The 24618-nt window shown below is 43.9% G+C and overlaps 1 protein-coding gene across 7 annotated transcripts; it reads left to right on the forward strand.

Moving 5' to 3' along the window:
- The first annotated feature begins 117 nt into the window (after positions 1-117).
- On the forward strand, positions 118-24506 carry mia2 (MIA SH3 domain ER export factor 2). 7 transcript variants are annotated; one of them, XM_062523108.1, is made up of 29 exons: positions 119-373; positions 622-755; positions 874-966; positions 1242-4557; positions 5415-5633; positions 5800-5900; positions 8230-8361; positions 8508-8529; positions 8654-8742; positions 9079-9150; positions 9250-9360; positions 9543-9614; positions 9755-9859; positions 10409-10531; positions 11939-12038; positions 13925-13971; positions 14148-14238; positions 14595-14733; positions 15705-15806; positions 16145-16205; positions 16316-16351; positions 16746-16813; positions 17074-17156; positions 18272-18406; positions 19767-19904; positions 21141-21293; positions 22361-22413; positions 22704-22920; positions 23291-24506. In XM_062523108.1, the coding sequence occupies exons 1-29, from the start codon at positions 229-231 to the stop codon at positions 23473-23475; spliced, it is 6342 nt and encodes a 2113-aa protein (XP_062379092.1). In that variant the 5' UTR covers positions 119-228; the 3' UTR covers positions 23476-24506. The 7 variants fall into 7 exon arrangements, with proteins under 7 accessions (XP_062379093.1, XP_062379092.1, XP_062379090.1 ...); XM_062523106.1 differs by having other exon boundaries at positions 120-373; positions 11939-12050; XM_062523110.1 differs by having other exon boundaries at positions 140-373; positions 1242-1461; positions 11939-12050.
- The last annotated feature ends 112 nt before the right edge of the window (positions 24507-24618 follow it).

Genomic DNA, 24618 nt, shown 5'->3' on the forward strand with positions numbered 1-24618 from the left:
TCATCAAACCTAATAGACCTAAACTGATAAGCTGATTTCTTCTTCACAGTTCCACTTTGGTCTAAAGGCGTGCACTGATGTTAATGATTAACCTTACACTTTACTCTCTTGATGGCACGGCTGTCATATCTCCTTGTCCTTAAGTGATTCACTGACTGGGGGGGAATCAACACATGGAAAAGGACACATGGATTAACATTTACCTCACATTCTATCCTAAAAAGCCAGATGGCCATATTTATTAGGACTGTTCACACCACAGCAAAACCACAAGTTTGCTTGTGGATATGGCTTGGCCTTTTCCTGGTCACATTTCCTAACAAAAGCAGTGGGTTGTCAGACTTGAAAACCTGTGGGGATCCTGAGTGTGAAAGTAAGTTTTGCATGTTGGTTTTTATTCAATCTTATTTTCCTCTTATTTGCAAGCACTATCTACCTTATAGAAACCTCATACTTCTCAGTACGTGGAAGGCAGGGATTTGTAGTACAAAGGTCAAACCATGTTTAGAGCAAAAGCACTGAGGCAAAGTTAATTCATTTTTTTTCTTTTCGTGTCAATGAGACCAAACTATTGCTAATCATCAGTCTCTAACCACTCTTTGTTCCATTATCATTTTGTAGCATTGATGAGTCGTGTGGTGGCAACAAGAAACTTCAAAGCTCCAGACTGTCGGTTTCTCAGCTTCAGAAAAGGAGACGTGATCTTTGTTTATCATAAACTTGCTGGAAAGAGGGACGATCTCTGGGCTGGAAGTGTGCGTTGGGTGTTCTGTGTTTTGCAATAGGCTACATATAAACAAAGACAACAACAAATAAACAAATAAAAATGTTAAACACACAGAGATACAATTAATTCTTATTTTGCTCCCTCAGAAAGACAGGGACATTGGATATTTTCCAAAAGATGCTGGCAAAGTTGATGAGATTCATGTGTCTGAAGAAAAAGAAATGACACTTCCCACAGAGGTAAGTTATCCATGTTTGCAAACTCTTATAGTCAGTTCACATTTGGGCTGAGAAATCATCTGTGATAGAAGATATTTAAACTACAATATAAATCATCAGCTAAAGGCCAAGTGAGTTTTGTGGGTGATCCATATTGACTACAAGACATTTGGAAGCATGTAAGGGAGTCATTGTTTCAAGTGGATCTGTGTTAGAGTTTGTGTGTGTGTGTTTGTCTGTTGTTCCCGTGGTCACAGTCACTGACATTAAGGGCTTTTCCTGATTTTTCATTTTAGAAGTTTGATTTCTTCTGTTTTGATGAACGTGGTTCAGTCATGGAAATTGATGGCCCAGAGGAATACAAAGAACAGAATGAAGAAATGATTTACAACAAAGAAGAACTGCACGACACTTCAGAAACCACAGATACATTTCAACCATCTGCTTCAAAGAACAAGGACACAGACCAGACTGAGGACCTTTCTGGTGAAATGCCACAAGAGGCTTCAGCACAAGGTGGGTCTTCCTGGCTTGGTTCTGTAACTGGATTGTTCGGTACACCTGACAAAAACAATGCCGACAGTGATGACCTTGATGACAACACACCAGGAAATTATGAGAATCAAGACACATTCAGGAAACGTAAGCTTGCATTGGATGACGAACAACTGGAGGAGAAATCTAGCATGTTTGGCTGGAGGGATCTAACGAATGTCCTTGGCTATGGTGAAAAGCAGGCTGAAGAAGATGCAGCTAGCACCCAGAAGGCAGATGGAGGGGGACAGCATGGGGAGGAAAGGCCTGAAGAGGAGGCACATGGACAATATAGCTCCTGGCTAAGTAGTAGATTTGGGGATGTCCTGAAATTTGGTGGCAGTGAAACAGCCGAGACAGACAAATCCATGGAATTATCTCAGGGGCAGGACTCGGGCATCTTACCAGAGGGAGAACCGACTGAATCCAAGCCCACTCCAGACCCAGTGGAAAAAATAAAGGAAACAGGGACAAGAGACATTGGCACTGATAGTGTAATTACAGCGGGAGATGAAGGTTCTATGGAGAGCCATCAAGCATCCTTTAAAGATATGCAAAAAGAGTATATAAATGAAGAGACTGATGAGAAAGCTGAGGCTGGTGGCTGGTATGATGCCATGCATAATAGCACTGCAGGATATTACACAAAGAGCACAGAAGAGGAGCACTCTGAAAATAGTGTGCCTCTTTCAGAGACTAAGGACTCAGAACACACGCCTGTTCCAGAGACACCGCGTGACACAGATATGGCGGAGACTCTATCCCCAAGTGATGGCCTGTCATCAGCATTAGGAAATGCAAGCTCTCAGACAAAGGCTGGCATGGTTGAGGACAAGGATGAGATCCAAATTAAAGAAGAATCTGAGGAGTACTTAGTAAAAGATGTTTTTTTTGCCGAAGCGGAGAAAATGTCTCTGGATAACGATAGGCAGAGGAAACACTTAATTGAAGATGTCAGTGACATTGACGATCAGAATACTCCATCTGAAGAAAGGGATGAATCATTTCTTCCAGTAGAATCACAAACTGAATATGGCAAAGACAGGGAAAAAGTGGAGACTACTACAATAAGTCAAAGTGAATCTGAAGAGAAGGTAGACCTTAGTGTGCAATATGAAAACAAGGATGAAACATCTGAAGTTTTTCCAACTGAAAAAGAACCCCAACAGTCAGGAGACAGATCAGATACAGCAGATTCAACCAGACACAGTGATGTCTCAGATGATTCATTGCATGAGTCTGAGATGACAGAAGGCACCTATGAAAACATCTTACATTCACCGCAAAGTGACCTTGTCTCTGCTGTTACAGATAAAAAAGAAGTGACACCAAATCAGTCTGGATCGGCACAATTTGAGGAAATCACGGAGGCACTTTCAACGCTTAGTGAGGCCTCTTTTGAAAGAGATAATAATTCTGACCCTGAAGTGACTGCGTCGAATCAAGCAAGTGTAGAACTGGGAAAGGTCACACAGCCTGAAGATAAACAGCATGTTATTGACAAGGACACACAAGAACAAAGTATCACAAGCTTTGCTGAATCAAATATTGACAGTGACAAAACAGAACAATCACAGGAATCAGTTTTGCCTGAAGAGTCAACAGAAGTGCTAAAAATGTCTCAGTCACAAGAAAGTGAGGAGACTCAACCTTTGGGTCAAGATAGAGAAGAGAAGCTAAGGGAACCAATAAAGACGACTGAGGATCAACTCAAACAAAATGATGAGAGCTTGGAGGCTGGGTCAGTGGAACTGACTGCTGATGTGACACCCAGTGATCAGACTGAACAGAAACAGGACAATGAAGCACAAGTGAAACCATTTGATCAAGATAGAGAACAGCAGCTAAGGGAAACGGACTCATCTGATTTCAATACCAAGGTTACAGATAGCAGTGAAGCAAAAAAGACAACTGAGGATCAACCCAAACAAAATGACGAGAGCTTGGAGGCTGAGTCAGTGGAACTGACTGGTGATGTGACATCCAGTGATCAGACTGAAGAGAAACAGGACAATGAAGAGAAATTTAACACATTAGATGACACTCATTTAGCAATGGTGGATAAGACTAATGATGCACAACAGGGGATAGTTAATGAATCTATGACAGAACTGAATACTGAAAGAATACAGGCAGAGTCAGATACACTCTCAAAACAATTGTATGAGGATGTGACAAATCAGAATTCCTCTGAGGAAAGTCTGGAAAGAGTTGACCCAATTTCATCAGAGAGCATTATTGATGACCCTGTCTCAGTTATTTTGAATGAGGCAGAGACAGACACAGACGTTTCACAGACAAAAGTTGCTGAAATGCTCAAGGAAGATGAAACAGAATCTGAGACAATTGACGCTAGCGGTAATTCTGACACACCTACACAAATTCTTGAACATCAGAGTGCGCTACACACGAATCACGAAAAAGAGAAGTTTCCCGCTGACACATCTGAGGATAATACCTTTTCTCCCAGAGAAAGAGTAATTGAAGACACCCATATGGTAGCAGACTTAATTTCTGATTCTTATAAGACTGCAACTATAACACTCTCACCAAATTCCTCAGTGGAAAGTGAGTTTGAGGTAGATGCATCCGGTCAGATGGAAGTTCAAGAGAAACACACGAAAGACTCAGTGGCTGACCCTGAAACTACAACAACAGTGACGAATGGACGTTTAGACTTAGTGGAGCTCAGTGAGGACAATAGCAATGATGCCCTCCCTCCCCAAGAACAGTCAACTGAACAGATCCCAACAGATGATCTTATCGGGGAGGATGAGAAGAACTCAGGGTGGTATGGTAGTGTTTATGATAGCCTTTCAGGAATTTATAGTGGGACAACTCAACCAGGTGATAGAGGGGATGCTGTGAGTCTATCTTACACAGCAGAGTCTCCTACACCAGAGGGAATCACTAACGAAGAGGGCCCAGTGGGCACACAGGAGTCACAGTCTCCGTTTTCAGTTGGTGGCCTGTCATCAGCGATTGGAAGCCTCACATCAAAGGCTCAGACATACACAGCTGGCGACCAGGAGGACGACCAGCGTAATGAAGAACAACCCCTTGAAGAATCACACACAGGTAAGGAGACTTTCGTTCAGCATGCTTATTTTGATCTTTCTCTTTGAGCAAGTGACATGGTTCTTGTGTGTGATGTGACAGAAGTTCTAGCCTTGAAGGAGTCTGGATGAGCAAGCAGAATCTACATGCAATGGAGCCACTGATCATCCTGCATAATCAAAAACGACAATGAGGAGAAAGATGATAAGACCAATGTATCAGTGCAATCTAATCAGGATGGACATGAAGAAGTCTATAAGCAGTATGGAGACTGCATTAAATGATCAAATGCATTTTGTAGAGACCACTACAGAGATTAATGCAAGCCCAAATAGGTATTTTAGTGTTTACAGCAGAAGAATCTAAAGACTTACAAGAGAGTGAAAAGCTTTGGAAACGGAAAAACTGCTGGATGTTTTCGGAAGTGTGTCTCATATGAGCATTGAGCATCATTGGTCAACATGCTGTCATCACTGGTCAAGATAATAATTATGTTTAAAACACACAGAGAAACACTCAAGAGCCTCTGGATTATCAAGCACACTTTGAAATTATAGATGGAGATGTGGTTTTAAAAGGTGGACACACAAGTCCCTCCAAAACCTGGGACGCCTCTTAAAAAATAGCAGGACCGAGCTGAGAATAAGCTTCTGGAGTGTCTCTGTGACTAAACTGGATTTTTGGAGAAAAATTATCAAATGATTAAGGATAAAGTTTTATGAAGTGAATTTGGTTTATAACTCAATGACATTGACATAATTTCACAACTTTAATTGTTGAATTTGCATGCATCCTCTAGTAGAAGTAATCATAGTGGGTAGGCCAGAATGTCTGGTTGTCTGAGAGCACATGCATTAATTGTACACTTCATTTTGCAGATTTGGAGTGCCTTCAAGGGACTTGCACCAGTTTGACTGAAAATGAAAAGGCCATTTTCAAAGATGGTGAAATTGCTGGTGAAATACAAGACTCCACCCATTTCAAGGATGAGGGAGAAAATGTTCAAGAAGATGTCAGTTATCACATTCATGCTGAAAGTGGTGACGCTACAGCATCAGACCATAACCCAACCATGAAGGACCATGAATATCAAAATAGTAAGCTGAGTTTATGTTGCTTAAAAATCTAGAATGTCTGATAAAATCTCTGGGCCTAGGCCTATGCAGAAATGTGCTGTAATATCAAAGAATAAGATACGCTGATCGTTTTTCTTGCCTTTCTAAAACACATTTTCATTTACTATTTCCATATTCTTTTTAAAAGCTGAAGAAACAAAGTCAGAGAGGCTCACAGAAGGTGCATTCCAGTTTGTTACCACTGCTGAGATGGGCAAAGGGTTCACTGACATTGTCAAATGGTTTCTGGTAAGTTATGGTTCAGCTTTGGTTATGCTCTATGATAAGGCCCATTGCAAGCTTTTTTTTCCCCAAGTTCAGCTCGACTCTAATTTCTAACGACTGGCTCTTTAAGACATCTATGTGGACTGTGTGGCCGTATTTTTTTTCTTCTCAAGTTCTTTGACATGTCATCTCTTGCGACTCCAAACTGGAGTGTTCAGGCAGCTGGTGGAAAAGATATTTCACTTGACTTTTATGTGACATCGTAGTTTACGCTACAAAACAGTAACATAGAAATGAAGAGTAAATTAGTGAGTTGAGATCGGTCGAGACATGGATATAAAAGAAGCTGAGCAGGTGAGTGAAAGTTTACCGATTAACCTCGGACGATCGATCTGAAAGGGGCTGACCAGGCGGCTTGTTTTGTTCTATTCATGAGCCTATGTCGTCGTTTCTTTGGGAAATTTTCACTCCAAACGCAGGTCTTTCAGTTCAGAGTTTATATGCAGGGTGGTGGTCAGACCATAGACTGTAAAAAATATAGGGTCAGACAGACTGCCCTGTTGGAGTATCGGACAAATAGCATACGAGAGGGATAGGCTACACATTTCAGACAACTTTTAGCAGAATTTAATTAAGCCCTAACCAAACCTAGCAGCGCTATTATGCTAAACACGTTTGAAGTAGATAAGAAATTTGGTCTTTTTAGGCATGGGACGTGGTTTTGATAACACTGACAGCAAAAACATGATCGTTTTCAGGTTACACGTATCACTACTGTCACTTTAACAGAAAGCTGTGTGAGAAACTGTGGCGCTCTATAATAGAGAATGGGAACGGAAGTTAGCGGCGCAGTGCATTCTGGGACAAAAAGGGCGTTTTCCTCCATTAGGTGAGGCCGCGGCGCGAATTATAAACAAGAATCCTATGGAAACCTATGATATTTCGAACAAGATCGGCTAGCCAAAACAGTAACACTAGATGTAAACATTTAGGCTACTATGCTAAAAACTAGTAGTAGAAGTAGTAATGGACCGTACAGAGACAAGCTCCTGCCAGACGCGAGGAAACGTTATATAGAAAAGATATCTTTGATCGGTAACATGGATCCCTATGACAGACCGTCTGGAGAGTGGACGTGAGACCCTGAAAGTAATACAAAGAGACTCCGTTGTTGATTTTTTTTACCTGACGATCGTGGGCACGGACGTTACATCCAACAACACAACAGGTTCGTCCCATGATGTGTGAAAAACAGTGTTAGAAACAGCGAGTTAGCAATGTTTTACGATGTTTACAATGGTACAGCATTGGCAGCAGCGTACAAGTGGCCTCACGTATGTATCCCAGACGCCACCGCGGCGCAACCGCGAAATGTCCGCGACGTCACATTCCCATTCTCTATTGGTGACGTTGAGGATATACCATGTTGAAAAGGGAGGTATGTGTTGTAGAAGGTCACACATATTAAATAATTGCATTTAAGAGTGCAGTTCTAGTTTATAAAGACGCATAATTATATGTTGTTAATTGGACGGAACAGCTTTTGGATTGGTGAATATTTTCAAGGTTTACACACGAATAAGTACACATTATGATAGGAAGGTACCCCCTGTATTTTACAGTAGGATGGTCCATCTACTAAGCGCACTTGCCTTCATCGGCGATATCATGGGAGGAATGACAACAGATGGATAGATGAAATTGTATTGTGCCAAAAAACGTTAAGAAGTGTTTAGTTGACAAGTCAGCCAGCGGAATGGCTGAAGAAGTAAACATTCATAAAGTCGCTACTGAAGCAACTGACGTGAAGGGAGCTGCCAGCATTTACTACACGCTGGCAGTGGAGAAAGTCAAGGATGTGAGTGTCTGATCTATGCAATAACGTTACCAACAGTCGCAAGGGTAGCTAAACATAACCGTTAATTCTTATCTCCGTGCCCTCATCTTCTCGGTCTCGTTATATTCCCTCCATGTAAATGTCTCTTATGTCGATATTACTGTCACTCGGCCATTTACCAGCCTTCTATTTAAATCAAAACAACTGTTCTGGTCATGCTAGCAGTGCTGCGAGCTAGCTAACAGTCTGTTCCATTGAAATAAAACCTGCGTTGGTTTTTGTATCTTCTTCTTAAAACTACATATAAGCACCGTATTTGGCATTTTGGTAGGATTTCAAGACGTAGTATGTGATTTAGCACATTATTTCAATGCGATTTCTTTGTAACAGCTGGCTTGACCATAGCTGCTAACCACTGCAATTTGATAATGAAATGAGGAAGTCCATAATCATCTATTGTTCCTGTCTGTCAGTTAGAAAGACATTTACCTTAAACACTTTCTTATGCCTCTAAAGGTTGTTTCATCACTCCCTGATGACCTCAAGCCTGGCCCTGACCTGTATGGGATGCCATGGGAGGCAGTCATCTTCACTGCTCTACTGGGTCTGTTCATCATACTGCTCTTCAGTTGCCGCTTCTACTTCTCTGTAAGTAAACAGTTGTATCAAAATACATTAGACCCTTTTGCGTTTACCTCCATGTGATGTCACAAGGTTTAGTAAAAAACAATTGTGTTCATTTCATCCCTGAGCCATTGCAAGCATTGCCTAACATGACTGGTTTTCTATTGCAGGTGAAAAGCAGACTCTATGCACGTGAGTAAGCCATAGGGGGTAAACTAATCCAGGAGCAAGTTAATTTGGCATCCCCTGCACAATTTAATTGAATAGTCTTTTTATTATGTTGTCATTAAGCATTTTCTTTTTTTTTGCTTTACAGGAAGAGAGGGGAAACTGGCTCAGAAAGTAGCAGAGGCAATAGAAGAAAAATGTAAAGTTCTTCAAGAATTTAGCGAGGCTCAAAAAGAGGTATACTATACACACTATCCACTTCTGTATGCCTATATGTCTTTTTACTTGTCTCATTTCCATGATATGTTTCATGGAATGAATGGTCTGCTATAGCAGACGGGAAGCCATAGCATGTACCCATAACATACTGGAGCCTGTAATGATTAGTAAATAGAAGCTGTGTTATATTATGGCTTTGGGAAAAAAAGAATGGTAGTGTCCACTGTATTTACTTAAGGCTGTCAGCTGATGTGTTGAAATAGCCTTGTCTGTCCGCTTTGGCAATTTCGAAAATTGAGCTGTTTGTTCAGTGGACACCCAAGTTATGACAAGCACTTATTTTTCCCATTGCAGTATGACAAAATGAAAGCTATTGCAGAAAATGGGGGACTATTAGCTGATCTAGAAGAAAAGCAAAAACTTGAGGTAAGAAACTGAAGAATTATATGCCTGTCTGAATATTAATTAAAGCAAGCGTTGTTTGTTTTGACTAAACAACTTTTCTGTTGTTGCATCATGTTGCAGAGCATGTCTCGACAAATGCGAGAGACAAATGCTCAGTTGGAGAAGGACTTGGAGAGACTGACAGAGTCTTTGAAGACTCAACAAGCACAGCGTATGAAGGAGGAGCAACAGGTAGAGTGCTCTAGTTCGTGTGTGTGTGTGTGTGTGTGTGTGTGTGTGTGTGTGTGTGTGTGTGTGTGTGTGTGTGTGTGTGTGTGTGTGTGTGTGTGTGTGTGTGTGTGTGTGTGTGTGTGTGTGTGTGTGTGTGTGTGTGTGTGTTTCATTTATTTATTTTTAAACATTGTGTGTTCCAGCTAGCAGATTTGCAGGAAACCATAAAGACCTTGGAGAATGAAGCTAAAGATCTTAAATCCCAGATGGAACAGGTATGTTTATGTCAGAAAGGCCCTAATAAACTCAGCATTAGTGTTTTTGATGCTTTGTTTAACTTGCCCACTGAATGTACAGTTACAGTTCTACATGTCATTATTGACAACTGATATTTCATAAATCTGTTATTTTTTAGGCCGCAACAACATTAAAAATTCACAACATGAACTCAGAGAGACTCCAGAAGAAACTCCAGGCTTCCAGAGAGGAGAATGTTTTGCTGAATGAGAGTACACAACAGGTATTTGCATGTTGATTCATTTGTTTGCATGTTTTTGGTAATGAGTACATATTTTATTCATGGAGGTTGAGCGGCACCTCATGAAGCAGTCCTATGTCTCCTTCCTTGGTTGGTTTGTCAGTTTAGACTCACACACAGGGACCAAAATCTTTTACCCTAAAGAAGTTCTTATTTTAGCCATGATATATTCACACTTTGATTTAGGTTTGTTTGCTGGTCATTGTAATTGAACATATATCCAATGAAGTAATATTAGTCAAATACTAATGTCAGTGTTTCATGTACACACGTCTTATCTGATCTTGGCCTCCAATATATATGTTACAGTAATTTCCGGCATATTATCCGCATTGTGTATAAGACACAGAACAGTGTTTTATGCAAGTTAAAAGAAACAAAACCATATTAATACCATATTAACTGCCCCCCTGTATTAACCTCATACTGGAAGAAATTTAGCAAAATTAATGTATAAGCCGTGGCTAATAGTCGGGAAATTACGGTATGTGTGTATCATGTTAATGTACTATTGGTGTAATCCCACTGTAGCTGTCCCAGGAGGCCGAGGGTTGGGGTGAGCGTCTGGCTGAGCTGGAGGACGAGATGAAGATGTGCGAGAGCAACCATCACCGCATGCTGGAGGACTGTGCCAACAAAGACGAGCGGATCAAGGTACCGCGCTAGACTCACGAGAAGGACAGAGTAATTACTTAGCCACGTCAAAGATCCTTAAGGCGGAGCAAGATACTTCATCGTAGTTCATGGGTGCGTTTCATGCAGCGTTTATACGTCCTCCCTCGCTCCTCGAATCCTCGATCCTCACTGATCTACATAAAGAATGATGGGGGGGAAACAATGGGATAGTCTATCCAGTGTTAGTTATAGATCAGTGGGAACGCCCCTCGAGGATCGAGCATCGAGGATCGAGGAGGCATAATGAGAGGCACCCCATGTCTATGGGCGCAAAACGGGGATCACTTCCTCTGCATAAAGGGGTGTGTCATGCCCATAGACTTCAATGGAACAGCTCTGCATAAAGGGGGGATCTTGCGATTCGGGTTCCAGGAAGTGGCTTCTCATGAAGTATCTTGCTCCGCCCTTAACTCATTGGCTGCCAGCGATTTTCAGTGCAGAGCGCTCCATACTGCCAGACGTTTTACAGCATTTTGACTGTTTTTCCAAGATCCACCGAACGGCGAGCTTTATGACTATGTAAACACCGAAGGTACCAAATGAAAGAGTAGACTCTCTTCTTTCACCAGGAAAAAACGGCTTGTTTCTATCGTTTTCCGTTCTTTAGTAATCGTCAGTAGAACATGGGTTAGTTTTGCTAAAAACACCTGTTTTTGACCAAAACATGGAGAAAACGATCTTTTTGTGAAAATCAACTTTTTAACTTTAGCGTTTCAGTAGTATGTCAACCACGATTGCACTGTTATCTCGTCAGTCTCGTCAAGGTTGCTAGGGACTCTGATGGTCGCTAAAGACTCTGAACAGGATGCTAGACTTAGCAAGCTAGCACTAGCAAGGTTGTTGTTAGTCTATATCGCAATATCCAATGTAAATGGATCATACCGTTCACGTGTTTTCCATCCTTGATGTAAGAAGTAAGCATATATTTTTCCCTGCATCGCGTGCAAACTAGATCCACTGTGGTCGATCTTCAGTGTGTTTGCTAGTTGTCTCTGCATGACTTGTGCACTCTAGGCAGATACTAATGATCCAAATGGCACTGTTGCCATCTAGAGGTTCGGATCGCTAGTGCAGTCTGTTTACAAGCCTGAAACTCTGCCAGATCGTTCCCAAGCCCACCCAGGAGCCCTCCCCATTGAAAAAGGCAATTGACGTCTATAGACGTCAATGGCAGTCAACGTATGTGTCTAAATTGACGTTTAAAGACGTCAAAGGCAGTGAATGAGTTAATGATCTTTGGCCACGTGCTCAGAGTTGATCAGAATGTTTCCTGTGCCCTGATAGGAGTCTTTTCCTGTCATTGACTCTCTTGTTTTCCCTTGTCCACCCCTCAACCCCCCCCCCCCCCCCCTGTTGTTTTTGTCTTCCTTGTTGTTTGCTCATCAGTCCCTCACAGAGTGTTTGCTGCAGATGAAGGACTGGGACTCAGAGCTGGAGGATGAGGCTAATGGTGATGGCAGCTCCCCATTCACGGGAACAGAGAACGGTGATGAGACGGGTACAGTACACAGCTGTGTGTCACGTCTGCAAATGTGGAACATGCCGTAAAAGTTTACAGTGCACTATACACTATGTAAAGCTATAAGCGAACCGCAACCGATATCACAATGCAAACATCCACTATGTTGCGGCTTGAGAAGATAGAACTGCAACACACACTCCTCTCCAACCCCATTAGCAGAAAAGGCAGACACAAGATGGCTTTATTTTGAGGAGTTGCAGTTTTATTCACTGACCAGTAGTTCAAACTATGTGTGACTCTCTGTTTCACTACCTCTACTTTGGTCGAGGGCATAGACCACAACCAACATGGGTGTTTGACCCTGTCCGCAGACTTGTGATTTTTTCCCCATGAGAAGGACCTCCATGATGCTTCCCCGATTTGCTTGGGGAATTGACCATGCTTATAGGAGGTGGATGCAGCCCGATGGTTGTGTGTTTTGTCACCAGCTCAGGTGCTCCACTTTGGAACAGTTTGAAGTTTGCAGAGAGGATCCTGGGTCAGGCTACTGCTGCGCAAGGCTTCCTCCTCTGAAGCCGGCTGTGCTCAGGCTTGCTCTGAGGACGAGTTGGAGTCTGTCTGTGAGGCAGGTGGAGGTAGAGCCAGCTCCTCTGTCTCCTCGGTTCCAGCACCATGTGTCTTTCGTGGTGGGCAGTGACGAGGTTGTTTTCGACCTACTCATAGACGAAACTTAGCCTCTTATCTGGCCCCTTCTCATGACCATGGAACTATTGCTTTCAACAACGCCTCTGTCAAATTGCCCTTTTTTCTATGCACAGCTAGAGAAAGGCTACCGTGCAGAGTCTGCAGTGCATACCTTGTCCTCAGTGTCCCTCCTGCAACCTACCAGGCTATGTGCTTGGCTGAGCTTGATGGCATGTTACCTACCTACCATGTCCTACGTTTGTTGCTCTGCACTACATTCTCACCAAGTGGCGGAGTGACCACCTGTGGCTCACTCTCACCAATATGCCCGATAGGGACAGTTGTTTCCTACTTGGATGAGCCAATCTGCCCTGCTCGTTTCTGTCAGTGAATTTTCCCACTAGATTGTGGAGGTCATCTCCTTCAGAGAAGCTGGGGCCTGTCGTTGCTAAAAGGTTTGCATGCCCATTCAGTTAGGGCGATATTAGCATCTTGGCCAGGTCAGTGGAGCAGGTGTTCTCAGTGGCGTCGTGGGCATCTCCCCACACCTTTGTATGCTTCGGTTGTTGGACATGGTGGCCCCTTTAGTGGCTTCTTCTGCTCATCTGGGTGTTGATGTGCTCTTCAGCCATGGCTGTGGAGTGAGTGCATGTATATAGGTTCCAATCCAAACCATCTGTGTTGTACTGATTGAATCGATTGAAAGGGGAATGTAAGGCTATGCCTATGACCACTGTTCCCTGAGAGAAGCACTACTTAGCCCTGCTTAGCAGCAGTTGCTCAGTAAAGAGCACCGGGTTGAACTGAGGAAAAGACGGTGGTTACTTGGCTCATGTATAAGAGTTGGGAGAGGAATGCAATTGTTTTTGTAGAATTTTAGCACACCCTAGTGGTCATATGACATTCATGGAATGGTAATGAGGGAAGTTGTCTTACCATGGGACTATAACTTGGTCTTGATGGATGTCTGAATGAAGGAGAAAGTTGTAAGGAAATAGTGTTTGAGGTTTGAAATTCAAAATGTTAAACAAAATACAATATGTTTGACTAAGCCAAAAAATATAGCAAATTATATTCAATATCCTAAGTGATTGGCCCACCAAATTGATAATCTTGAAAAGTAAATTTAGCAGTAAACAGAATGCTTTGCCATTTCCAATTGGTTGAAACAAATATCATATTGACACTGTCAGTCAAAATATGATTGGCTCTGCTTCTTCTTCCAGATAATCACCAGAAGCAGAAAATACAGAAGCTAATCTACGCTGCCAAGGTACCTTTACTCTTACTGACTTGTATGTATATACATGTATGTAAGCTATAGTAAATGGTGAATACAAAGAGAAACATATAAAATGTATCCCACATTGGCTTTAATGACATGTTGACAAAGCCTCTTTGCAGCATATACTAAGCACACATTCACAACCATTTTTATCTTATTCACAGTTGAATGCCAACCTGAGGTCCCTAGAGGAAGACAAGAATAGAGTGGTTGCCAAGCTCTCTGATGAAATTAAGGCCAAGGAAGATCTCCAAGGTAGGAGCACAAACAAGCCTCCTTTGCATCAACAGTTGTTTGAAGCCTCAACAAATGTCTTTGTGTTACTTACTAAAAAAAGCTTCTAAGGAGCTAGGTATAGCTGAAAATAGCTTTTAAATTATATTGTTATTCCTTGGGGAAAGCACATGTTTGCACATCTTGGGTAGTCCTTGGCACTCATGTAACCAACAAGGTTAACTGCATTATCCCCAAAACTTTCTTTACTCAATTTGAACGTATGGCCTTAGTAAAGTTGGTGTAATTTTCCATACAATGTACCTGGGTAGCTCTCTTCTTGTATTGTGTGTGTGATGGCTGTCTGGCCTTTGTGTGGCCCTGGTGTGCTTTGGCAGAGGGCATCGAGCAGCTGCAGCGGCAGAAGGACCAGCTGAAGGCGGAGAGCTCCACGTTCTCCAGCGAGTCCCAGAAGCTCCAGCAGAAGCTGACCATCATGACGGAGATGTACCACGAGAACGAGCTCAAGCTGCACAGGTGAGGGGGAGCAAACCGGCTGCATCAAGGACTGCATCAAGGCGAGCAGCCTTTCTGTCGCTCGTGTTGCTCTGCTATTTTGAATGAGAAATATGACTCAATAGAAGGGCATATTTAATGGATTCAGTATAGGCAGACATACTGTATAAGACAGTCGTTGACCTGGATCCTATTAGCAGGGTTCGTACGGGTGCTTGAAATCCATGAAAATGCTTGGATTTTAATGTGGTGTTTTCAAGGTTTGAAAAATACTTGGATTTTGGGTAAAGTGCTTGTGAATGCTTGAAAGTGCTAGGCCTACATATTTCTCGGCAGTCTGACCTAAATAGACCAATTATTAAATGAAGGGAAATAAAATTAATTTGCTGTCTATGCGCTGCGCTGACAATGACGACGGGTTTGGTGCTTCTCATTCATCACTCCGCAAACATGTCCGTTCGCTATAGTCTTCTTCATTGAAAGTGAAAGCAGACGTGTGTTGATGAATGTTTGATGCAAGTTCGATGTGTGTGGTGAACTATTTGTTTCTTAGCAGAAGCCATGAAACGGTAAAGGTAAAATTATTTATTTAAAGAGACATCATTTATGAAGTTGTTTTGGCTTTGCCACGCGTTCGCGTCCAGTTTGACGTGTCTTGAAAGTCCTTAAAAAGTGCTTGAATTTGGCCATGAAAAAGGTGTACGAACCCTGTATTAGGACATGGTGTTAGAAGTCATACCTTCTTAATGGTATTCCTTAGATGTCAGTCTGTTGCAAAGAAGAGGTTGAATTTTTGCAATTATGTAGTCTATGTTCTCTTCCCATATTATTCTAAAGCTGGATTGAGAAGAATGAAGATTGGTTGAACCTATCTGTTTGAGGTCTCGGCCAATCACGTGTGCATATTGTATGGTGTGAGAAGATATAGGGAAGTTGTAGATTTAGCTATTAAAATGTCATAGATGATGTGACTGTGGTCTTTGTCCTCTCAGGATGCTGACGGTTGAGGAGAAAGAGCGTCTGCAGAAGGAGGAGAAGCTGACGAAAGCAGATATGAAAATCACAATGGCAGCTGAGGAGCTGAGCAACTACAAGTGAGACCATAACATGACCTAAACAAACATGAAAGGGAACTTAAGGGGAAAAAGTAGCATTTTATCCTTGACAGATGCTTTTTAAATTGACAATTATTTTTGATTGTCTGCCTGGATTCTTTTCAAGATTGCAAGATACTAATATTCATTTTGAACTTTACATTATTCCTTTAGTATAATTCATAATTATAACTGGTCTAGCAAACAGCAACAAACAGTAGTGGTTACATTTAGGAACTGTGTAGGATAAAATAAATGTATGTGGTTCTTATGCAAATGTTTTTCAATCTCATGTCTAGGAAATATCATTTTTGAGATGTTATTGTATTTTATCCTAGACTTAGAGCTGAGGAGCTGGAAGAGGAACTAGACAAGACAAACCACGCCTACCAAAACCAGGTGGGTTAATGGTAGTAGGCAGACACCACCTCTCTCTCCATCTGTCTTCTCCATCTCTCTGAGTGAGCATGTGAAAGGTTCTGTTTCTGAGTCCTCTATCTGTTTTACAGATTGCATCACATGAAAAGAAAGCTCATGACAATTGGGTGAGTAAAGCATCATTTTTGCTCCCTTTTCATTCGACAAATGGATCCTTCTGTTTCATAGGTTTCTTTCGTTCCAGCTGTATCGGTAAGCTCCTTCTGTCTGTGCCTGTGTCTGTGTCCGTGTCTGTTTCTAACGTTTACCATAAATGAGCCTTATACCTTTGTTGGCCCAACAAGATAACAAGATCTCCTAACCCTTCCCAATGTAGCCATTTTATGCATGTAACAGGATTTCCCTGGCCTGTTGAACACATCCACTGCCAAAGCAACATATAGAACTGTGGATGTATTGCAACAGCAGCTTGTAATGCGTTTACAAGCAGAGCGCTCATGTTAATGATCATGACGGGAGTCAACAGCTTGTGTGTGTATTAACAGCTTGACTCTGTTACAGCTGGCCGCTCGTGCTGCTGACCGAGACCTAGCGGATATCAAGAGAGATAACGCTCACCTCCGACAGAAGTAAGTGCTACCTCCATCTGTGTTGGGGTGTGTGTGTGTGTGTGTGTGTGTGTGTGTGTGTGTGTGTGTGTGTGTGTGTGTGTGTGTGTGTGTGTGTGTGTGTGTGTGTGTGTGTGTGTGTGTGTGTGTGTGTGTGTGTGTGTGTGTGTGTGTGTGTGTGTGTGTGTGTGTGTGTGTGTGTGTGTGTGTGACATTATGTTCTTTTGTGAGGGGTGAAGGGGTAAATGAACAAATATTCTAATGTGTCGTTTTCCCATTAGGTTGACAGATTATCAGTTTAAGCTGGAGGTCTTGGAGAAGGACCCGTTTGCTCTTGATGCTCCTGGTCGACCATTATTCAGAGGTGAGTGTACAAGTGATACAGTCTGATTTAGTCTATTTGCCATCATGTAGAAAGCACTTCAAAGCATTGGCTGTTACTGATGGAGTCGAGTTCCACTGATCTATGGTTAGATGATAAATGAAAGATTGACAGGGCTTATTGTTCTCAGGCACTCTACCTGAATCCAGGCGAGCACCAGACAGGTTGTGCAAGATTTGAAAATTGATGGTCTTGTTCAACAGCTTGATGTTATGAAAGTTTCTGATACAGTAACTTCAGACACAGACATTTTCCTTGCTTTAAGCATTTGATTGAGGAGTGAAAGAAATATTTTCTCCACAGCATAATAAAACCCTTGACTTTCCACTATAGCTTGTTGCTGTGTCAGACACTTTTAGAGTGCAAATGCACCAGACGAAAAAGATGGAAGATTTCTAGCTAACTACATCTTTACACTGACAGTCTAGAGCCAGGGGTCGTTCCTTTTCTTTGGTAATGACTGTGGTCTGAGTGCATCCTTGAGCGCACATCTTTTCCTACAAAGCTTGTGTACAATTCTGGATGTGTAAGTACACAAACATTGGTACAGCAGACCTGTGCCAGCAGTGTAGGGGAATTATACAGAGACTGCAGTGCTGATCGCTTATTAATATGTCAGGGAATTTGTGCAGTCTTCTCTCTCTAAGGACAGCAAGCACATTCGATAAGTGGCAAAGCACTGGGCTGTGACACGCCTGCATTCTGGAACAGGAAGTCAGGCAGCAGAGTAGAAGAGTGACTTACTCAGCAAGCTGCCAGTATTCTTTGCATTTGTCACAGTGTCATAAATGAATTAACTGCCTTAGTTATTTAGTAAGTTATATCTATCTGACATGAGTTGTTAGTGTCTGTTGGGCTGATTGTACTTTGATGATTTGTTGGTATATGTCATTGTGTTTGGAATTGATGGAAGGTCACAGCATTATCATGAAGAATGTGAGTTCATTTACACCACTGAGGTGTGAAATATGATCTGTTATGATGACACAAAAATAATGATTACAACTTAAGGCATGTAGTGTGTACTGTACATTATGTGTCTGCTGTTGAATGTTGACATGACTGTGGATGTTTTGTTTCTCTTTTCTGTCCCCCAGGTGAGAGATCACCCTTTGGCCCCTCTCCTCTGGGTCGCCCTGCCTCCGAGACGAGGGCCTTCCTGTCCCCTCCTACCCTGATGGACGGGCCACCGCGAATCTCGCCTCAGTTTCCCATGGGCCCTGGCGGCAGAGGTGACCTCATCGCATTCCTTTTTCCTCCTCCTCCTCCCCCCCTGACTTCCTGAAACTCTAAACCTGGGGAGAGTCTGAACTTACTGTACAAGGGGGGGGGGGAGGGCAGCATTACTTGGCTCGTCATGTGAACGTGTTATTTTTATGGCATCATGTGCATCGTGTAGCTAGCCAGTTGATGCCTTGCATGGATCGTGTGTGGATACCCCACACGGCACAACAGCAACAGCAGCAGCAGCAGCAGCAGCAAACTCATTGCAGCCAGGAGAGGAGAAATTCAGGTTCATAACAAGGTCCAAGTCCCAATCCCACCTTTGTATTGCACCCTCAGATGCACTGGTAGACTGGGTAAACCATGCCCAATCTGCCGGCGATTTGATTTCACCCTGCAACTCCAAATTTTTCTATCCCGCTTCCGTTACAAATCTGCAGGTACCAATCACAAACTGGCTTATCCACCTGGCGCACCCGGATTGTTGTTCTGATTGGTTGAAGGACATTCCAAATGTGCACAGAGTCAATTGAACAAAGTCAATTGAACTATGCCCATTGATCACACCTCTTGTGCAGGACTCCCCAGACTAATGTTCAATCCTAAAAGATTTAGCTTGGTCTGGCGATTGTGAGTAATTACAGATACAGGAGGTGACGCATACAATACTGATGGGCACAGCACCCTCACTGAACCTGAACTTTCTCCCTCCGATCATAGCTAGTCAAATGTTAGCTCTTTCAGTGTTGCTTAGGCCATGCCGTTAGCGGATAGCATTAGCTTGTAGCATTTTTCATGCAGATGTTTCATGTTTCATGGTCTCATTGGCATTGCACTGCTTGTGTCTCTCCCTCTCTCCCACGTCTCTCTTCTTTCTTACACTGTTATCAACTGCTCTTCCACACTGCTTGGCCCGTTCACCTCTTTCTCTCTCTCCAAACTCTCTTTTTTTTCTTTTTGGTTTCTCTTTCTATTTTACTGCTCCTCTGTCTCTCTCTCCGAACTCTCTTTTTTTCTTTTGGTTTCACTTTCTATTTTACTGCTCCTCTCCTCTGTCTTTTTCCTTTCTGTGTTTCGGTTGCTTTTCCGTTCCCTTTTCTTCCTGTTTGTCTCTGTATATGGGAGTTTTCAACTCTTTCTGCTCTCTCACCTCTCCCTTTCTTTCACTCCCTCTCTATATGAGAACTCTTTGGTCTGTTCCCGGCTACCTGTTTCACTCCCATCCTCCCTGCAATTTTCTTATCGCTCCCCCCTTTGGTATCTGTCCTCTCCTCCCTCTCTCTCTCTCTCTTGCTCTCTCTCTCTCTCTTGCTCTCTCTCTCTCTCCCTCTCTCCTCCCCATTCTCACTCTGGCTGTCTCATGCTCAGTGTCCCGCGGCCTGGTGGAGCCCCCTGGTGCTGGGGGGGACTTTGAGCGCAGTGGCGGCCCCCACTCAGACAGCGGCTCGCTCTCTCCCACCTGGGAGCGGGAGCGCAGGGGCCCCCCTGGCCCTCTTCCTCCTCCAGGTACAGTCACAGCCAGAGGCCCTGCGGCAGACAGACGGCAGACTACCACGGCAACGTAGTGGTCCCTCCCCACCTCCATAGTTTATTTATTTCTTTTTATTTTTTTTTACTTCTTACTCTTTAAAATGGATTTCTTTCCACACTATCCCCCCCCCCCCCCCACTAAAGTTACATGTACCATTCTTCTATCATCATATACTTCTAGTATACTGTCCCTCATCAGAACTTATTTTCTCTCATAGAACATACCCTTGTTTCGTGACCCTCCTTTGAACTTTACCTCATTTGTGTTTTTCTCTGAAATTGTTCTAGTCTTTAACAGTGAGTCCCTCTGGGAAATTTTGTGAAGACGAAGTGTTCCTCCCACACACACACACACACACACACACACACACACACGCATTTCTGAACGCGTGTGTGAGTGTTGGCAAGTGTGCATGAGTGTGAGCGAGTGTGCACGTGTGACATTTGTGTTATGGGGGGGCTTTATCTCTTCTCTAAGGTAACACAAGGTCACACGGTGAGAGTGAAAAAAAAAAAAAAGCGGGCGGGCGTGTGCGTGTGCGGGGGGCAAAAGTCCTGACTCAGCTGGTCGTGCCAGTGATGGAGGAGCCGAGGCACGGACTCGCTCATTCCAGACTTTTCCGTCCTTTGGCCTCTGAGAGGCCCTTTTGTGCTCGGTGCCCCCTGCGGCCACACAAAGCTGAGGCAGGCTGTGGGCTTGCGGGAGCCGTGCTCAGCCTCTCAGCCGCAGGGTTTACCCCCACAACCCCCCCCACCTCACCCCACCCCGGCAGGGCAGAGTCCACCGGCGTGGCTCTGTGAGAGAAGCATGGAAACACAAGCAGCACGTGGCACGTGTGATTAGTCATCCACACACACACGGCATCATTGCATCATCCACTGCTTTGTGTTTGTGTGTCTGTGTGTGTGTGTATGCGTGTGTGTGTGTGCGTGTGTGTGAGGCATCATTCTCATTACCTTTAGCAATGTGTGTGCTATGGCATTAAGACTCATTTTGCTGTAGAGACCAAGAAAGCTACATCCCGGTGATTCTCAGTGGCATGTGTGGTATCGGAAAGTCTTGTCCAATCAAAGCTTGCTTGAGTTCAGAGCTAGGTGAAATTCTTCTATGCGCAGACTAAATCTGTAATCTCACTGAAGCATTCTGGTCTCTCTTTCTCTTTCTCCCTCTCTTTCTCTCTCTCTCTCTCTCTCTCTCTCTCCCCCTGAAAGGCCACCCATATCCAGAGCCTGGACCACCGTTCCGGAGACCCCCGCCAGGGGCCTTCCCCATGGGCCCGCTCCCTCCCCGACCCCCCTTCCCCCCCGAGGGGCTTCCCCCCCACGGCTTCGGGCCGGGCCCGCTCCACCCCTCCGACAGGCCCGGTAAGCCCTTGCTCATTTCCGGCAGCAGCCGCTCGCTCGCTCGCACGTGTCCGCAGCAGGCGTGCTTCTGTTTGGGGGAGCACGAGGAAGAGGAAGGTTGCCGCGCGGTCACGGCGTCCTGCACGCAGCAGTGGGAAGAAAGCAAAAGAGGGGAGCGCTCGCGTTGCTGGAATGCTCTCAGAACGCTCACTTTATGAGTTTAGGCAGTCTCCCCTTTGTTGGGGGTATTTTGTTATTTCACTGTTAGACCTAATACTTTCCTCTAGGGTGGACAAATAAACTGCGGATTGTGGACTAGGGGGTCATGAAATATCCTGTTGTGTTATGTAATGTCTTGCCTCGCTATATATAAACTGTGTATGTCATTTAAGCCGCAGAAATAACTATAGGCCCCCCTGCTGAAAATGTAAGGTCAATGTCCATATCTGCACAAATATGAATTTGTTTACTCACGTCAACTGAGTTCATATGAAAACAAGTATTGTGGGAAGTAGGTACAGTAGCACAGGGGGAACAGTGCCTTTGTCAACTTTACCATGCTGTAGTGAAGTAGACTGAATCTGCTGTAAACACAGGGAATGACAGTCGATCTGAGCACACAGCAGCAAGTGCAGGTCTGGTGTGTGTGTGGCAGTGCAGCTCTCATGGCACACGATCACTCATAAGATTCCTATCTATGCCTTGAAATCAGAGTGGCCGCTGTGCCCCCCCCCCCCCCCCCCCCCCCCCCCCCCCACTTACACACACACACGGACACATACACACACATACACCACCACCACACAACCTCCTCCCCCCCACACACACTCGCTCCTCACATGGGGCAGTGAACTTGCTTAGCGGAATGCCGCTGTGAATGCGCTAGGGCTTGTTTTGACAGAGCTGGTTTAATAGCATTACCCGAAGCATGAATGAGTTTTTTCTCTCTCTCTCTCTCTCTCTCTCTCTCTCTGCCCCACCAGCCCCCACCCACCTCCTGATACTCAAGAATTGAATTAAAACCCAATGGCAAGAGAGAGTGAGAACCAGGCCAAAGACCTAACAAATGCTCTTTGCTTTTTCTGCAGACTCATCATTTGCAGGCAACAGCACGGGGATCAGTGAAGCTGAAAGCAGAGATGTGAGTGTTTCCCCTAAAGAACGTTATAGAGGACATACAAGGTGACATTTTCTGTATGTATGCAATAACATTGGACCAGTTCCCTGTACACGGATTAAGACTAGTCCTAGAATAGATGGAAAATCTCTAGTCAAGGAATAGGCTTAAATCCACTTAAACGAAACTGACTGGAAATGGGGAAATTGTGTTCTCAGTCATGTGTGTAACATGTTTAGTATCTCATGGCATCCATCTGATGTGCTGTCCATGTGTATGTGGTCTGTTTCTGAGCTGTGTGTGTTTGTTTACAGGCCAGTCTCATGTCTGCTCCTGGAGATCTGCGGATGCCACCTGAAGCCGAGATGAGGATGGGACCGCCAGGAATGGGCCCGCCGGGAATGGGCCCTCCGGGAATGGGGCCGCCGGGAATGGGACCACCGGGAATGGACCTCCACTTTCAGCGCAGGGGTCCCTACGGACCCCCAGACTTCTTTCCCCCACGAGGACCCGGTGGAATACCCTTAGGAAGTATGTAAATAAAGACAACAACCGTTCAGTCTCAGGTTTTAGTCTTTGGTTTTAGTGGCATTGAACCAGTACAAGAAATGTAATAATGTAATAACAAAAATGCTATGGTTCAAAACTCACCAAATCCTGGAGTCCTACCAAATTAAGTGTTTGGTATGACTACTAGGGAGCAGACAAACCAATAAAACTACTATTTACTTTGGATATTGTGTTATGTGTCCAATAATATGAAGAAGAAATGCTATGTAAGGAATTCAGTCGTGTGAAGGGATCATGTTACGAGGGCTTTATACCTCCATTCATTTCTAGAGGCAGGTACAATTGGTATGTCATTTCAACCAAACCATGTAACTCTTCTCCCCCTCTTCAGTGCGAGGCCCACCTCCTCCGGGCATGTTCCCCAGATATCCTCCTATGGGCTACCCTCCGATGAGACCTCCTCTGGACGGCTTCCCCCCCGGCCCCCCTGGACCCCCCGGACCCCCACAGAGGCCCTCACCGCCCGGCAGCGAGCAGCCCGCCGAGCAGACTCCACCTCCCCATGATGCCATATGAGCCCCCAAAGGCAATCATATCACTCCCCTCCATATCCACCCCATCCCCTCATCTCCAGCTCAGGCACCGGCCTCTTCCTCTCCTCTTCTCACTGCCAACTGCAATAGGAGTTGGCCATCACGAGAAGAGAATGGACTCTCTGTCTCATTACATTCAGTTGTTTATCAACGGAAAAGGAGAAGAGGGGAAAAGGAAGGTGTTTTATTGAATGAAAACTGGAGCCTCTTTCTGACCCCTCTCTTCCTGTGTCTCCTCTGCGCTCTTGTGTGCCACTTCCTGTTGTTTCTGTGCTTAGGGGCTGCTTCCTGTTTAAGCTAGGAGTTGTCATGTGATCATTTTTTCTTTTCCTTTCTCCCCCGCCCATCAGACAAAAAAAAGAAGAAAAAAAGAAAAGAAAACCTCTAAGTCTGTTGTTGTCTGTCAGTGGAAAGGCCAACGGATGACTTGTGGCACTTCACGTTCCCTGTATAGCTGCAAGTCTAAACAAACACACTTTAACTCCATTTAAAAGTAAATATAGTTTTTTTTTTTTAATAACAACATAGGGGTCTGTGAATGTGAGCTTTAAAAAGATTTTAGTTTGAGAATGATGCCTGTGAGAGACTGCCTTTTGTGAGGAAATTGGATGCTAGATAACAACATTTTTATTAGGTGCCTATGATCTGTTTGTAGTGTCAAATGCTTTATAACCGAACCATCTAGAAGAGAGGAGGTTCACGTATTTTTGACATGTATATACAGAAATTGTAATGATAATGTGAATAAGAGATTGTAAATACACCTAAAACCTAATCATCTTGTTTTAACACACAGTACCGTGTAAAGTTCTGAGGCCGTCCGGGAAATTTGCGTATTTATGGTCACCTAAATTAAAGCATTTTATGCCTTAAACATGCAGAGTTGTGGGTGGATTTTATCAGTTTGGTGTACAGTTGCCAGTAAGCCTTTGAGGTATGCGGATGGAATTGACAGAATTGCCTTTTGGGGTATTGGCATTGTTCAGACTAATAAAGGTTGACTTCATTGTTAAACCTGACCGTGCGGACATTCATTTCTTCTGGTGTTATGCATGCCTGGATGATTTTAGTCACAGACATGGCCACAGACGAGGCTTAATGACAAATTTATATTTGGCATTCAGCC

Source organism: Sardina pilchardus, chromosome 20, assembly GCF_963854185.1.
Source record: "Sardina pilchardus chromosome 20, fSarPil1.1, whole genome shotgun sequence".
Lineage (NCBI taxonomy): Eukaryota > Metazoa > Chordata > Actinopteri > Clupeiformes > Clupeidae > Sardina > Sardina pilchardus.